The sequence below is a fragment of the Eretmochelys imbricata genome, chromosome 7, assembly GCF_965152235.1.
Source record: "Eretmochelys imbricata isolate rEreImb1 chromosome 7, rEreImb1.hap1, whole genome shotgun sequence".
NCBI lineage: Eukaryota > Metazoa > Chordata > Testudines > Cheloniidae > Eretmochelys > Eretmochelys imbricata.
Window position 1 is genome coordinate 33,445,731 of NC_135578.1, and position 17,260 is coordinate 33,462,990.

General features: G+C 58.8%; 1 protein-coding gene across 1 annotated transcript in view; it reads right to left on the bottom strand.

Moving 5' to 3' along the window:
- Positions 1 to 13,783, bottom strand: part of SPTBN2 (spectrin beta, non-erythrocytic 2) — a 40,393-nt gene extending 26,610 nt beyond the window's left edge. Inside the window, exons 1-2 of the mRNA XM_077821522.1 lie at positions 13,627 to 13,783; positions 1,772 to 1,923 (exon numbers count right to left, since the gene is read on the bottom strand). Of these exons, the coding sequence (XP_077677648.1) occupies positions 1,772 to 1,923; positions 13,627 to 13,783 (309 nt within the window). The remainder of the gene's footprint in view (positions 1 to 1,771; positions 1,924 to 13,626) is intronic.
- Between the last annotated feature and the right edge of the window lie 3,477 nt (positions 13,784 to 17,260).

Below are 17,260 nucleotides of genomic sequence, written 5' to 3' on the forward strand. Positions count from 1 at the left end.
CCTCAATCCCCTACTGGCCTGTGGGCCCCACACTGCCTGACTCCCCCTCTGCCAGGACCCCCTTCCCTGACCTGCACTCCTCACTGCTGGTTCAGCATCCATGCTGCTCGCAGCAGGCAACAATCCAGATGCTGGGCCGGATGCACCAGCTAGCTCTGGCTGGGAAGCCGGTTTAACAGGTCACCCACACAGACCAGAGCATGCTGGAGTCTTGGCCCAAGGCCCTTACAGCTCTGAGACCAACGAGGCAGCTCAGCCCAGCCCTGGGAACAGTCTGCTCTTGTCCCCGACACAGGGGAGAAGCTGAAGTTGCCGCAGGGTTTGGCGCAGGAGCCTGACACAGGGGGGAGTTAGGATAACTGAGCACAGCATGGGGCACTGACCACCACTTTGCATGCTGCACTGGGAGCCAGGATGCCTGGGTTCTATTTCCCGCTCTGCCTCTGATGTTGGGCAAGTCCCTTCCCCTCTCAGTGCCTCTGTTTTTCCTCCCATCTCTATTCAGACTGAGGTCTTCAGGGCCCAGACCATGTCTCACTCTGTGTCTGCGCAGCACCCAGCACAATGGGGTGGTGATCTTGGTTGGAGTCCCTAGACACTGCTCTTCCCAGAGCCAGGAATAGAAGTTAGGAATCCTGGCTCCCAGCCCAATGTTCTAGACACTACACACCACTCCCCTCCCAGAGCTGTCAAAAGAAACCAGGAGTCCTGGCTCCCAGCCCAGTGTCCTACACCCTGGGCCATACTGGAGTCCACCCTTCAGCATGGAATTTCCATGCCTGCCCTCCCCAGGATTCTGGCTGCCCTCGCCCCCCCTGGGGCTGGGTGCTGCGGGAGCCATCTCCCTGGTGCCAGGAAGCCAGGGCTCCAAAGCAGAGAGGACCTGGACCGCAGCACCTGTGGCAGTGAGGGCAGGGGCGTAGGGAGTGATGTGCCCCCTGAAGACAGGGTGGTGGGCCAGGGGCAGCTCAGACAGACACAGCCAGGTGGCTCCAGCACCTGACCTGCCCAAGAACCAGAAAAACCACCAGAGCAGGGCTGGGCGTGTAGCCAGCCTGCCCCACCCAGCCCAGCACCTGGCATGTAGGCAAGGAGCTGCACTGCACGCTGGGAGCAGGTGCTGAGCTCAGAGGGCAGCCAGGGCATGAGTCACAGAACCAGGAGAAGCCCAGCCTGACAGAGGAAGACACAGAATGGGCTACAAAGCCAGGCACAGGGAGCTGTGGTACTATTGGGTTCAAGTCTGCACATAGGTGGGGACGACCAGAGAGGGAGCAGAGCATAGTGGTTACAGCAGAGGGGGGCTGGCAGTCAAAACTCCTGAGTTTTACGCTGGCTCTGGGAAAGAAGTGGGGTCCAGTGGGCTAGAGGAGGCTGGGAGCTGGGACTCCTGGCTTCAGAACTGTAGGCATCAGTTGGGTCAATCCTGGCTTGGGGAGCGTCCCTGTAGTGGCATGTTCTGTGGGGGAGCAGAATTGGGGATAGGCACCATGGCTGCCCGTTTCTGAGGTGCCCTCCGGTGGCCACTTCTCTTGCAGATGAGGGTAGTGGGTCAGAGCAGGCTGGCTGGAGGTCAGGACTCCTGGGTTCACTCCTTGCTCTGGAAGGGGAGTGGGGCCTACTGAGGTGACTCCAGATTCTCCCTGAGGTAATTAAGATCTGAATTCGGCCCTAACCGCACTGGTATAAGAAGCCTCCAGCAGAGGTGAAGGAGCCCAAATATCCCATGGCACTGCTCCCAGGGTGCCCCATCCCCCAGCCCCACACTCACCAGCTGCTCACCCGACAGCACCTCCAGCAGGCGGATGAGCATGCGCCCATCGCGCAGGTCATTGTACAGGTCTGCGATGCGGCAGGTCACACGTGCCAGGTGAGAGTTCACCCATTTGGTGAAGGTTTTCTTCTGCACGGCCTCGCGCTCATCTGCAAGAGAAGCAGCCACCAGAAGGCTCCTTAGAAACGGGTGCCCTGGCGTCTATCCCCAATCCTGCTCTCCACAGAACACGCCATTACCGGAGTGGGGGCTCCCCAAACCAGGATCGACCCAACCAATGCCTACAATTCTGGATCCAATCCCAGCCTAGCCCCCTAATACTCAATGCTTCCACTCCCCCACAACTCAGTACTGGATCCCCAACCCCACTGCCTCCTTCCCCAGCCAGCTCACACCAGTCAGCTCTACCCTACAGTAATAAAACAGTACCTGCAGTCCCGAGTTCCTGGGAGACCCTACAATAACAATCCACCCTACTCAGCTCTAGTGCCTCAAGAGATCCTACAATAACAAACAGGTCTGTACAGCCCCAGTTTGCCCAAGACACAATACAATAATAACCAGTTTGCCCAGCAACAATGCTCACAGAAGACCCTACAATAACAAGCACCACTACAACACATGCCTTCTTCCTCCCCTGTAATAACATTGGGGCTGGGGAGGGAGATACCAGCAGGGGAGGAGTAGGTCTGATTCTAAGGGGCAGGAGGCACGGGGGCATGGGGTCAGCACTGTCTGCAAGGGGAGAGCGCCCCCTGCTGAGCCCCAGCCTGCTTCCTGCAGCACAGTGCAGGGTGTAGCTGACAGCTTCCCAGCCCCAGGTGCCATGAGAGGCGTCTGGGAGAAGCGCCCTGAGCCCCTCCTCAGCTGACAGGCCCTGGGGGTTCCCCCGCCCTGTGAATAACTCCACTCCCTAACCGCATACTTATTCCCAAGGCTCCTATTTATCCACAGCCCCGGCTGGGTGGGTCGTCCTGGCAGAAGCCCGGGGATGGCACAATACTATCTGTTCTTCCAGACCTGACGTAAGCCAGGAATATGGCGAGGGAACCGGGCTGAGCCAGAGCTCCCTGCAGGCATCCCACACCAGGCACAACCGGATTTACCTTCACCTTGAATCAGCTGAGGGGGATGGGACAGGGCAACTTTCCCCTCTAAGGGGCACCAGCTCCAAGCCACCCCAAGGTCCTCCCCTAGTGCTTCTGTTTTCCCTCCTGCCCTTTGACTGTTAGACTGTGAGCAATTTGAGACAGAGACTGTGTCTCGGCAGCGCCCAGCCCGAGGGGGCCCTGATCACAGTTGGGGACGTCTGTGCAGCACCAAGCCCAGTGGGGACCCCAGTCTCATCTGAGCCCCGTCATACACGTAACAACAATGGGAAATGCAGGTGCCATGAGGCTGGGCCCTGTCCTGCTTGTATCTACCAGAGATCTGGGAAGGGGATGTAGGGGAGTACTGTTTGCATATGATACTGGGTGTTTCAGTTGGTCCAGGCCAGGGAGGGCTGTGGCCCAGGAAATCTGGGAGGAGCTGCCCTAGCTGGGAGTGCAGGCAGCATGAGGGTAGGGCGATCTTAGGGACTCCCACTCCCAGCTGGGCTCCAGAGTGACTGTGCAGTTCAGGGAAAGGCCAGGCCATACTTGTGGGCGGCTCTGCACAGCCTGGCTCAGTGGGCAGTGGGTGCCAATGCCCGCAGTGATGGGATGGTGATGGACCAGTGTCTGGGAGCGGGGGGGAAATGGAGGCTAGGAGCCCCCAGCCCCACAGAGCACTGAGGCACCAGGACAGCAGGGCAAGGAGGGACTTGCCTGCTCCAGAAGGGGATTCCCTGCTCCCCTCAGGCAGCCCAGCGAATGACAATCATTAGAAGCTTCTCCAAATGTTAACTGAGCTATTCACCACCAGAGGCTGGGGAGCAGCATGGTCAGCCACAGACTGGGAAACTGAGGCACTGAGCTGGGCAGGTCAAACAGGGAGTCTGTGACTGAGCTGGGGATAGAACCCAGGAGTCCTGACTCCCAGCCCCCTTGCTCTAACTACTAGACACCACTCTCCTCCCAGAGCCAGCCAGACAGCCTTGCTTGACTCTGGCTGCATTTACTGATGGGTTTGTGCATCCCAGCCTCTCTGGAGGGGTGTGTCTCTGTTTGTCCCTGAAATGCACATTACCCCCCACCGCCACCATTTGGTCTGATGACTCCTTGTCAGGGCTGCTGCTCTGAGCAAACACGGACCCAGCCTTGGGCAGCCCAGCCAAGCCCAGCTCCCTCCTGCCCTGACTGCACCGGCCACAGGAGCATGTGTGTGGGGGGGGTGGGGGTGGGGTGGGGGTTGTCATGTACTGAGGCGAGAGGAGAGTGTGTTTGTGCAAGGGCGAGAGGCAGTGCGTCCTGGTGCATGCCTGCTGGGGACAGTGCGGGGGGGGGGGGGGCGGGTGCGTTCACGTGCGCTCTCCAGTGTGTTTTTGCCCTCATCTGAGCAACCCTCAGACCCCCCTCAGGCGTCTCATCAGTCTCATTTCTTTGGATGCAGGTTCCAGCCCCAACTTGTCAGCAGCTGCTCCTGTCAGGGCCCTTGTGTAACAGGCCAGACCTACTGCAGGTCCTCACTCCAGCCCCCACCCCACCCTGATCTCTTGCCCCCCAACCCCCACCTCCACCAGTTCCTGCTCCTCTCCCTGCCCTGTCTGCGTCCCTCACTCAAAACCCACAGTCCTCCGGCTCTGCCAATGACCCTCAGTCCCAGTCTGCAGTCCCCAGCTCTGCCAATGCCCCTCAATCCTGACCCTCAGCCCTAACCCCGGCTGCAAAGCCTGTCTCTCTCTCTCTGTTGCCTCTGAGAATCCCTTTAGTGCTTAATCCTGTGCCGTTTGCTGGGCACTGTGGGCAGAGCCTGCCTGTGGGATGTTAGTTTATCACCCCAGGTTCTGGCAGATGCCAGAGCCCACCCACCCCACACCTAAGCCAGAAGCAAGTGCCAGCATTTCCTGTTTGAAGCTGCATGTTCAAAGCCAGGAGCCCAACTCTCCCATTTCCAGGACCACAGTGATGGCCAGTAGCCCACACAGGTACTCAGCAAGTCACCTAGGGTGGGGGCATCCCCACTTTCCCCTGGACTTGGCCTGGGTTGGGAGACGGTGGGGGAAATCCACCAGAAACTCTCTCTTAGTGCCACATTCACTGAGTTTGTTGCATTTACTATTCAGTGTTTTCCCAGGGAAAAACTCCAGAAAAGGGAAAATGGGGGGATCTGGAGTGGGAGGGACCTTTTCCTAGGGCAAGCACAGCACAGGGCAAGCATCAGCTGCCTTCCACCACCTCCTCACCCCACAGGCCCCAGTGTAAAGCATGGGGCCATTGCACCTAGAACTGCATGGGGACCCAAGGATGCTGCTGGGAGGCAGAGAAGCCCTGGGGCTGCTCCCATTTACACTTGGGAATGGGAGGTCTATGTCCAGGAGGCAGCATATCTCCAGCCATGATTCTGTTTGTTGCCTTGAACGCTGTCATGTTAAAAGGCCCTTTCCCCTCACTGAGCTCTAGCCTCATGTGGATGTGTTTGTGGGGGCAGTTCTGGGGATTGGCTGGAGATTGGGGGTGAAGATTAAGGGTGCATGAGAGAAGCTGGCTGCAGGGAATCCCTTTGCATTGTTGGGGAGGGACTCCTGGGTTGTATCCCTCGCTCTGGAAGGGGAATGGGGTCTAGTAGTTAGAGCAAAGGGGGGGGGGGATCTGGGAGCCAGGACTCCTGGGTTCTATCTCCTGCTCTGGGAGAGAAGTGGGGTCTAGTGGGTTAGAGCAGGCAGGGAAGGAGTCTGGACTCCTGGGTTCTATTCCTGGCCCTGCCCACAACTGGGCTGGGTGGCCTCAGGGAGCCCCTTCCCCGCTCTGTGCCTGTTTCTCCTGCTATGGGGTTTGTCTGCAAAGTGCTGTGAACTCCTGCTCTGGGCTGTGCTCCACCCTACCCCGCTGGCTTCTGGTCTGGGGCTGGTTCATACTGGGGGGGCGGGTCCTGGCAATGAGGAAACCTCTGCCCTGCAAACAGAGTGTCTCGTGCGGGCGGAGCCTGGTGGGACTCCTTAAGAAGAGGAGTGGGGGATCCCGTCTGAGAGCACAGCCTTGGGAAGGGTCAGGGCTGACTGTGAGATAATCTGGGCTGGGGGAAGGGTAGCGTCAGTAATTGGAGGAGGGGTGGCTCCTGGACAGGTGCCCCACAGTTACTGGGTGGCGAGGAGGGTGAGGGATGGAGACGTTTTCCTTTCGGAACAGTCTGAGACCAGATCTCAGGGCAGAAAGCACCTTATAAATGCTACCTGCAGGCAGGTTCACAGCAACCACTCCATTACAAAGGCGAAACCAAGCCACGGATCAGGGGAGGGACTCGCCCCCATGGCACTCTGTTAAGTCAGGGCAGAGTCCTGACAAACCCACCCGCCATCTATAACCACTAGATCCATTTCCCCTCCCAGAGCCAGCAATACACCCCAAGAGTTCTGGCACCCCCCTCACTTTAACCATGAGCCCCCTCTCCCCTCCCGGAGCTGTGGAGAGAGCACAGGAGTTTAGGGAATCCCCTCACCCCCACCCAGCTGCAGATCACAACACTCAGCCTATTTGCATGTGCGATCTGGGCTGTACCTACCTAAACAACAGGTGTCTTAGTCCGGAGGCTGGGGGAGGGAGGCTCCAAGAAAGCACTCTGGGGGAGAGCGCCAGACTGAGTCACCCATCCACAGCCAGGCTGGGAGGGGAGCACCCGAGACTGGTTAGAGGAAGGGGGCTGGGTGCTAGGACTCCTAGATTCTATTCCAGTTCTGCGAGGGGAGTGGGGCCTAATGGGTTAGACGAGGGGGTCTGGGAGTCAGGACTCCTGGGTCTAGTCCCAGCTCTGCCTCTGAGCCCAGTCCCTTCCCCTCATTCACTCCTCTGCTCCAAACCCTGAACCCCAACAGTGCTGACTGCAGCCTCAGCCTGTGGGCTCTCCTGGCTGCAGGCGGGGCCACGTGCAGAGACGACCAGCAAAAGAGGTTCACCTGTTCCCCAGGAGCTGCCTGCACAGGGCAATGTAGGACCCTGAGGAGGGAAGTGGGGATGGTTAAGGTCTGACTGGAGCCTGAATCCCAATGAGAAGGGGGCAAGGCCACAGGGATTGCAGGCTCCAGGGCCTGTCTCATCCCTGCCTCTTGCCCCCCTGCATCCCTCCCAGCTCTGTCTCACTCTGACCATCAAGGTCCCCATTTGACCCTCTTGACAGCTCCCCTGCGGGTCTCCACCCACAGATGTTTCAACTGGCTCCCCCATCCAGACACATCCACCAGGGACGTGCCACCCCAACACTGCTGCCAGAACCCCGCATCCAGAAGCTCTCACCCAGCTCCCACCAGCAAACCCCAAGACATCCCCACCCCATCTTCAGCTGCTGTCCCCTCCTGTGAAGAACACCCTCCGAGCCCCATGGGCTTTGCCCAGAAACACAGCTGTTGCTGTCCCTGCTATGGACACCGGTGGGGGCAAGGTGACCCACATGGCACTAAATTAGGGGATGGTCAGGGTAGGAAGCCCAAAGCTTTTCTCCTACTGCCCCTTGCCCAATACCCACACATCCCCTCTGCCTCCCACTGCTACCCCTGACACGGACTCCTCTCCACAGCCTGTCATCACTCCCTCAACACAGGGCTCATGCGCCCCCCAGACCCTCCCAGCAGACCCTGGATGCCCAGGCCCCACAGAGAGCAGCCAGCCAAACCTAGCCCAGCCATCTGCTGTCATTGTTCCTTGGGACAATGAACCTGGCCAGTGGCAAACACTGCTCATTCCATACCTGCCATTAATAAGCAAGTGATGGGGGCAACCAGGATTGACCTGGCCAGAGCAGAGCCAGCGCCCACTAGATGGGGAAAGCCCAGTGTTCTGTTCCCCGCCGCCCTGAGCCAGCCAGTCCCCTGCTGTGGGGCTTGACTGGAGCTGGGCCCCTTAGAGGAGAAAGGCCCTGTGACCTATTCCCCACCCTCTGCTGCTGTTTTCGGATGAGGGATAGTTCCAAGGTTTTACCCTGGCAGGCCGGCATTGCTTTGTCGCAGGCCCACTGGGCCGAGTGCGATCTTGGGGATGTTGTCATCCCAGTGTGGTATTTACACAGCCTCCCGTGTGCCTGGTATTTACCCATTTCTGGTCCTGCTGCCTCTGCCAAGGCCCATAGCCCTTGGCCCCATGCAGGGCAGATCGGGGAGTGGAGCCACAGTGCCCGGGGACGCACTCCATCCCCTTCCTGAACCTGAGCTGCTCTCCTCATTGCACCTGGACATATGGCCCCGCTTCAACTCCCATTTCTCAATCTGAGGGGTTTCTCTAAAACACAGCCAACCCTGGATGTGGTATCCCAAAGCCATCCCTGCTCTGAACCGGACCCATAGCTGGGCAATAAGGGCAGTATGAATTTCCAGAGAGCTCTTCCCCACTGCACTAAAGTGACATCAATGATCCAAGCCCCACAGCCTCAGGTTGCAGTGCCACTGGTCCCCTGTTACGGAAAGGGAAACTGAGGAACCAAGGTCACATAGCAGAGCAGTAGCACAGCCAGGTATCTAGTCCTGGCTCCCAGCTCTCCCTAAACTAACCCACTCAACCCTGCACCCTTCCCAGAGCTGGGATAGAACCCAGGAGTCCTGGCTGCTAGTCTCCAGAACACCCTGAGGCCCAATACAACAAAAGACCCCTGGAGTAAGTCATATTCTAGGCCAAGATTGCAGCTACGCATCCCAAGTCCTGCTACATCTCAGCCCACCTGCAGAACCTTCCCAGACACAGGCATCCAAACCCACCCCATGCCAGCCGACCCCTTGTGCAAAGGAGTAGTTCCTGAGCCCCAGCACACAGAGTGGCCCTGGATCTCTCCCCTGCATGGAATTTACGGGGAAGGACTGGGGGAGATGGGAGGGGTCAGCTGGAGTATGAGGCCCCAGTTTTGGGTGGGGGATAGAAAATTGAGTGGAAAGGCTGGTGGAGTCCGTTTGGGGATGAGAGTTTGGAGGGTTGTTTTCAGTTTGGGGTGATGGTTTCAGGGGGCAGGGTGAAGTTTGGGTGGAGGCTTCTGCAGTGATAGATGAGGGGGTCAGAGTCTGAGGTAATTGTGGGATCAGTGGAGTTGTGGGGTGATGACAAAGATGGATTGAGTTTTGGGCTGATAGTTGGGAGTCAGTGGGACTTGGGGTGAAGTTGGCTGGATATTTGGGGGGTTAAGAGTCTTGGGGTGACAGTTTGAGAGGAGGTGCCTAGACAGAGTTTAGGGGTGACAAGGAGGGAAGTGTTGGAGTTCAGTGTCAGATCTGGGGTGCAGTGCCTCATCCCCCTGTCCCCAGCATGTGGCCCTCATTGGGGCACAAGCTGTCACTGTCTGTCAACGCGCCTCAGTCCAGATCTAAAGGGGAAAAACAGGAGCAGCAAGTGCTGGGGGGGCCTGGAGACGCCTATGGGGGCAAGGGGCTATCACTGAAGAGAATGGGGCAGGCACAAAAGAATCTCAAACATGCAGCCGCTTTCCCCCCTGCAAATCCCTGTGGAGCGGGAAGCTAATTCCCAGCAGCACCTTGGAGATTAGGGCTCAGGGTCCTTGATGTGGCCGCTTGAGCAGGATAAAGCAGGGAGATTTCAGGGCGCCTGATCCCCCTCAACTTTTACCTATTGCAGTCACTCCCTGGATCAGCCCCGCCCCAGGCGAGCTGGCCAGGCTCCTGGGCAGCTCCCAACACCCCTTAACCCCAGACTGCAGGGGTCGCTGCCCCCTGCAATCTTACCTTGCAGCTGCTTGAACCTGCCTTCCAGCACATTGGAGTATTGCGCGGCATTGATGAAGGCGGCAGGGGAGAGCACAGGCGATGGAGGGGCACAGGGTACCTCCATCTGCCCCAGCTCATGCTGGAACATCCTGGGGAGGAGTGCGGGGAAGGCACCTCTCTCTCCCTAGGGGAGTGGAGGCCGGCAGGCACAGCTGGGCCCAGGTGCTGGGGGGGAATCAGCTCAGCGCTGAGTGTGCAGAGGCTCTGCCCTCCTCCCAGCCAGGATGGGAGGGCGGTCCTGGGCAATTTACATAAAAACAGGTTGGGCCGCTCTATTGTGAAAGGTGTGTGTGTGTGTGTGTGTGTGTGAGTGTGCAGGCAGCCTGCCCAGGGGAGCAACAGCTCCAGCGTTAGAGGCCTGAGCGGACAAATCCCAGAGCTGGGATCAGGCCAAGGCGACGCCGAGTGGAAAGGTGGCAGCGACTCAGTGCATAGGGCATTACACTGAAGCCAGGACTTCTGGGGTCTATCCCACTCTGCGGTCTGGTGGGTTAGAGCTGGGGAGGCTGGGAGCCAGGACTCCTGGGTTCTACTCCCAGCTCTGGGAGGGGTGTGGGGGCCGGTGGGTCAGAGGCTGGGAGCCAGGACTCCTGGGTTGTACTGCCAGCCCTGGGAGGGAGTGGGGTCTGGTGGGTTAGAGCAGTGGCAGCTGGGATCCAGGACTGTTTATCTGAGCAGAGCCTAACGCAATGGAGCCCTGATCTCAGTGCAGGTGTCTACGTGTGGTGGCAATACAAACAATGACGAGGGGTTCCCCTCCCCTCTGGAGCAAGATTCTGACTCCTGGTCCCCTTGTGCCGACCCCTAGAGGATGCATTCGGACTTGCACTGCACTCTGCAAGGGTGCCTCTCACTGGGCGCGGGGCAGCAGGAGCCCTTTCCTGCGAGGGAGGGGTGTGTGCTCAGGGCCAGGAGACGGTATTTGCACTGGTGGAGGCAGGGAGGCTCTGAGCTGGGTCCCCGGCAGCTGAGGCCCCTGCCCCCCCTTAGAGCCACAGCCATGGATAAAGCCCATTAGCTCATGCAGCACATCGCCCTGACAACGGAGGATTTACACCCTATTGTACAGAGCCCTGGGCTTTGTTCTGCCTGGATTCAGGCAGGCCCAGCTCTGGAGCTCCCACCCCTCCCCAGTGGGTAGGACCAGGTCCGTCGGGGTGATTTCTATGTGTTTCATCCTCCCATATCTCCCCCAGTCTGGATGCTGGCCCTTCACCATGTGGTGCCCCACTGCAAGCCCCTGTCTCACTACCTGACCCCCTGCCAGGGCTTAGATGTGACTCCTCCATGCTGGTATCATGTCATTACATGCTGTTAGCTGTGTCTCCCCTACTGGTATTCCAGCCCGGCCCAGAGACCCTGCTGTGCTGGGCAGGGCCCGTTGCCCACTCCCAGAGCTCCGCCAAACCAAATTTCTACCACAGGCAGGATTTTGCAAGTGAGTAGGTATACCATGGCACTGCCGTGCGCCTGCCACACACAGCCACTAACCTCCTGCTTGGGAGGCCTGGTGGTCAATTCCTAGCTCTACCACTGAATCTCTCCAGACCTCAGTTTCCCCCAACTGTAGAATGGGTTTAGACAGTGAGTTCCTTGGGGCAGCGACTGTGTCTGTGTGGCGCCTAGCATGATGGGGACCCCAATCTCAGTCGGGGTCTGTGCAGCACACCGGGAGCCTGAGTCTTGGTCAGTCTCTTTACTCAACTGTAGGACACATGCCAATAGCTATGCTACCATGCTCAGCCTACAGATCCTTCCCAGTGAAGGCTGGTTACAGGAGCACTGCACTGGCAGCTGCTATTTTCCTGCTATTTCAGCAGACAGTGCTTCCTGCTGGGAAAGAATCAGGGCTTTGATGTCAAGACTAAGTACAGGATGGAGCCAGAACTGGCGGGTTTGGAGATAGTGCGTGAGATGGTAATTCCAGGAGACCCTGGCTGAGACAGACCCGATCGCTCTGGGCACTGCATAGACTCACACTGAGACACACGCCTTGTCCCAGGAGCTCACAATCTAAACAGACAAAGGAGGGGAGGGGAAAGGCATCAAGAGTGCAAGGGATTTGCCCAAGATCAGTGGCAGAGCACACGATAGAATCCAGGAGTCCTGGCTCCTAGCCCCCCCAAATACATGAGCCCCTACTCCCCTCCCAGAGCTGGGATAGACCACTGGAGTCCAGACTCTAAGCCCAGGGCTTTACCCACAAAACTACACTGTGTCTCTCAGCTTTGCAGCCTGATCCTCATCTCACTGACCTTCCTCCTGCCCTCCCCGCACCCAGTACCTTTCTGTCCTGGTGCCCCCTGGCTCCCAGCCTCCTGGGATCATCCACCCCACACAACTTGCATGTGCTTTAGCTGTATTATCTTCCCTGACTCCAGGCCAATTGGACTTTGTCCATCCATGAACTGCCTGGGGCCCCACTGTCCCCGCTCCCTGTTTACTCCTGAAGCATTGATCTGTTTGGCCTGTGAAGGGCGTGTGGGGAGCTGTTTACTGTCCTGCCTTGGCTGCCCACCAAGATCAGATCCAGCCACTGTTGACCCCTCTCCCCCCGCAGGAACCAGTGTGACTAAAGCCACCTGGGCAGGGGCAGGGCTGGGGCGAGACTCCCCCTAGTACCCCTCAATCCCAAAGGCCCCCAGAGCAGGGAGGGAAGGGAACTATGCCTTGGGGTTGTAGTGTCCAAGTGGGATGGGACAGGGGAGGGTTTATCAGCCCCAGTTTTCGTACGGATGCCCCCTGCCTCCTAATGGTAGGTCCAGATGGGCTGGGACTGCAGAGGGGAGGGAAGGGGAGGATCCATGGAATGGTGAGGGACAGCAGGGCTGGGCTATATGGGGGGCGGGGGGTGGGGGGAGGATCCTGGGACAGAGAGGCTGGAGGGAGGATCCCCAGGAGGGGGAAGGACAGCTGGGCTGGGCTGGGCTGGGCTGGGGAGGGAGGATCCGCAGGACAGGAGGGACAGTGGGGCTGGACTGGACTGGGCTAGGAAGGGAAGGGAGGATCCCCAGGACAGGAAGGGATAGTGGGGCTGGGCTGGGGAGGGAGGATCCCCAGGACGGGGAGGGGAGCCTAGTCCAGCCCATCCCTGGTGTCAGGTGGCTGCCAGGCAAGCGTTGCTATGGGAGCTATCAGGCTGGAACGCAGTTAGACTGGTTTGTTTGTGCTGTTGGGGGGGGGGGGTGGAGAAGGCAGGGGCAGAGAGTAGGGTGTGTATGGGATGGATGGACGGACAGAGGCTTTGGATCTCTGGGGTTCAGAGTCTCAGGAGGATCAGTCTGCCCTCCTGCAATGCCCCTTTCCTGTGCTGCCCCGAATTCCCCACCTGGATATCCCCCTCCCACTACAAGGTAGCTGAGCACAGGGGGCTGGGCGGGGCTCAGCTGGGCAGGGCACCTGCTGCCTCTGCAGGCCTGTGCTGCTCTCTTGTGGCCAGTTGCAGCCCCTTCTTGTGACTGTGATCTTGGTGGGGGTGGATTCCACAGGAGCATTGGGGACCGGCTGAATGGGAGCGGTGGAATAGGCGGGACATCTGAGAACCCCATTCTCTGCTCCCAGCAGGGTCACCCCAGGGCAGTCCAAGTCAGGGCTGGCCCTGCCTTTTGTGGGGAGGGTGGATGTGGACACACAGGCCAGCTGGCATCTCCTGTAGCTTCACAGGGAAAGCTCCACGCCAAGGACAGGAGCCTGCACTCTGGATGCCTGGCCTGCAGCTTCCCCAAGGATGTCCAGAGCCTCTCAGCATGCCCGGGGCAGCAGGGCATGAGAGAGCCCTGCTTGGACTCAACTCGCTGTATCCATTGGCATTCAGACCTTTCACCCATCTCAGAGACAGGAACAAACTGTCCCCCGCACTCCAAATTCCCTGCTGGAGCCACACCCGGCACCCATATTCCCTACCACTGCCATCCTTTGAATTACACATCCCCTTCCAGAGTCAGTGCTGTCTCCTGCACCCAGCCCCCAGCCCACACCGGGAGGATACACCCACACCACTCCACATGGTGCCCCTCACCTGCCAGCGCCTTGATGCGGGAGCGCTCAAAGAGGCGTGCTGAGCTGTTCTCATTGTCCCAGTCCTCATCTGCCAGCTCCCACCGGTTGTTGATGTCGTTGTACTGTTGCTGGATCTCCAAGCTGTCGTAGTCCGTGGGGGATAGGGTGCTGCTCATGGTGCCTACCACAGGGTCTCTGCATCCACCTATGGAAGACCAGAGAGCCGTGAGTATCCTCTGACCCCCCTCCAGCCGGTTCCCCACCCCACAGCCAACACATCCCCCTACCCTGGGGCCGGATTAGAGTCGGCGCCCCCTAGAGGGGAAGGGCCCTGCATCCCAGTCCCCACCCCCAGGGGCTGCGTACCTACCTGTGTGGCCAGGGCTCTGTCTGCCAAATCCTCTGCTGAGCTACAGCATGGCCCACTCTCCCCCCGAGAACCTGAAAGCAAAGAGGTAGCAATGTGAGCCTCCCGGCGGGGACCCCACTCCCAGCAGCACCCCAGGGGAGAGTCTGCATCTTGCATCAACCCCCAGGACCCCAGACAGGCAAGAAATGCTTCCCCCACCCTGCAGCAGGATGACCCCACACTCCCAGTGCAATCCAACCCCCTGGCACCCAGGGCAGCCCACTCCTCAATAGATCTTGCCCTGGCCACTCCCCACACAGCCCGAGCTATCAGTGCTTCTGGGCATGGGGACTGCAGCCATGTCCCTTCCCCAGGGCCACACCTCCACCGCTGCCTTGGGACCCACCAAAGGCAAATGGTCTCTCCTGGGTCAACTTTCCCCTGGATGGAGGCAGCCAGGTTGGGGGGAGGGGCCTCCTGCTGCTCCCTCCCTGACAGAGAGAGGCAGCCAGGCCAAATTTGAGAGCGTGGTGCTGCGTGGTGCTGCGATTCGACATGCCAGGCTGCATGAGCCCAGCCCTGCAGGACAGGAGCTGCCGCTGTGGGGTTAGTAGGGGGTGGGCTCACTCACCAGCCCCCACCCTTAGCCTCCTACCCTCCTGGCTGTTATTAGGGTTGCAGTGCATGGTGACAGGTGCTGCTGTGGATGGGTGGTGCCCCCTCGGCCCTTTAGTATAGTACACTGACTGAATCAGGAGGCCACATCTGTCCTTGGTGCATGGCAGTACATAGCATGGCTCACCCTCAGGCTCTGGGTACCCCAGCCATGCCCACAGAGCCAATCCCTCGCTGGGCTCATTGCAGGTCCCTCGACTGCTCTGTGCTCCCAGCTACAAGGGAGGCCCCGTTCCCACCTGAGCTGTGATACTCCTGACCCACTCACCACCCCCATCAGCTAGGGCAAGAGGGTTTAGCACTGGACTGAGCCTGGAGGACAGGAGCAAGAGAGACTGAGCCAAAGAGCAGCCAAACTCTCAAGCTGCTGATTCTGAGATGAGCAGTGACTACAGGAGGGCTGGAACTCCAGAGCCATAAAGGGGCTGTTCTCTAGCTGCTAGAGCCCACTCCTCTCCCAGGCCCAGGGATAGAACCCAGGAGTCCTGTTCCCAGCCCCACACCCACTGTAATCCACAAGACCCAACTCCCCTCTCAGAGCTGGGGATAGAACCCAGGAGTCTTGGCCCCCAATCCTGGGCTCTAACCACTAGACCAACTACCCTCCTACAGCCAGTAATAAAACTCAGGAGTTCTGGCTCCCAGACAAAGCTGGGTCTGAGACCAGGGCCCTGTCACACCAGGCACTGCACAGACACAGTCCCTGCCCCAAGAGCTCATAAGCTAAATAGACAAAGTTGTGGGAGGGGAAACAGAGGTACTGAGAGGGGAAGAGACTTGTCCAAGATCACACAGCAGGTCAACAGCAGAGGCAGGAAGAGAACCCAAGTGTCCTGACTCCCCATGCCGTGCCTTACCCACTGGACCATGCTGCTTTTGGCTAGCTCGTCCACTGGCCATAGTCTTCCAGGAAAAGCAGTGTGGGCACGACCTGTATTTCTAGGCAGGGTAACGAACCATCCAGGCTCCATGACTGCACTGTTGTGAAGCCAGTTACAGGCCCAATGTTTCTCCAGCCATTCCACACGCTCCCTCATGCTCCAGGCTTGCAGCAGGGCCCTAGGGATGGGCTGGGAGCACAGCCTGCCTGTGTCTCTATGGCAGTGGCTGTAATTGCATTAGAACAATGCAGGCTAGGCTAGCGCACACATCCAGTCCATGTCACACCTGGCTGGGGCTGTCAGCACTCACTGGCATTAGGGAGGGAGACCCATTGTGCTGGGCTCATTGCTATTAGAGGCTGGAATCTGGTAACAAGCAGCCTTCTCTAGCCAAATGATGGCCCTTGAGACCATGGGGACCTCCAGCCCAAAGCTGAACCCTGACAACCCACTGGTCTGCCCAGTGGTGCTGGAACTAGGGCTGCTGGGAGTGCTGTCACTCCCCCTGGCTGGAAGTGGTAATAACAAAACACCAAATACAGGGTTTCCATCAGCAGCACCCCCACTATAAAAATTGTTCCAGCACTCCTGTCTCTGCTCCTGCCCCAGAGACACAGTCCTGTTCCTCAGCAAGGGTGGGAGGAGGTCTAGGGGTCAGAGCAGGGGGGCTGGGAGTCAGAACTCCTGGGTCCTGTCACAGTTCTGGCAGAGGAGTGGGGTCTAGTGGTTTAGAACAGGGAGGGCTGGGGTTAGGACTCCTGGGTTCTATCCCTGGCTGCGGTAGGAGAGTGTGGGCTGGTGGTGACAACCAGGCCACCTGGGTTTTGCCCCAGGTCACTATGTTTCCTTAGGCCCTCTGTGCACCTCAGTCTTCACTATCTTTCTATGAGGGATAACAACACCAGTCTACCCCCGATCACAGAGGGTTGTGGTAAATGAATGGCTACCTGCAAAGGGCTCTAAGGGGCGCTGTGGCACTGAGGGGAGCCTTCGGGGTGGGCTGCTCTAAGTTGTCCAAGCCTTGGGCTGGTTTCTCTCCCCCTCCAGCCTCCACCAGTCCCTGCCCTGTTCTGTGTCTAACCTGCCCCGCCTGGTGCCTGCTGACAGGGCCCATCTATCATCTCCCTTCCCCAGGACGCTTGGCGCCCTTTGTTTACGCTGTTGCCGAGTTGTGGGGGGGGTACGAGCGCCATCTTGGTTCCTGTCCTGCTCTTGCTCAGAGTGATTGAGAGCTAGGCCCATGGCTGTATCAACACAGCAATGCCTGGAACTGAGCATATCCTCATCTCAGTCTGCTGGGCCTCCTAATAGAGCCGGCCTCTGCATCTCCCTGCTGGTGCACTACATTCCCCACCCAGCCCCAAGTGCTAACAGCAGCTAAAAGCAGGAAACAGCTGAGCAGATCCAGCCCTGAGTCCCAGAGGCATCCCATACCAGAACAGGGAGAGCAAAGCTCCACTCTATCCCCTCACTCCATTGGTACCCCACATGCAGCTCTGGGCCCTTAGGCCCAAGAACTGGGTGGAATTCAGACAGCAGTGGATCCCAGGACAGCTCCTCATATGGCTTTGTCTGGTTCTTACGTGTGGCCCATCACCATGGTATCAGATGCCCTGTCTGCACAGACCCTAACCAAGATCAGGGCCCATCGTGCGAGGCACTGCACAGACTGAGATCAGGGCACCATTGCGCTGAGCGCAGTACACAGCCCGGCCAAGATCAGGGCCTCATTGTGTGAGGTGCTGCAC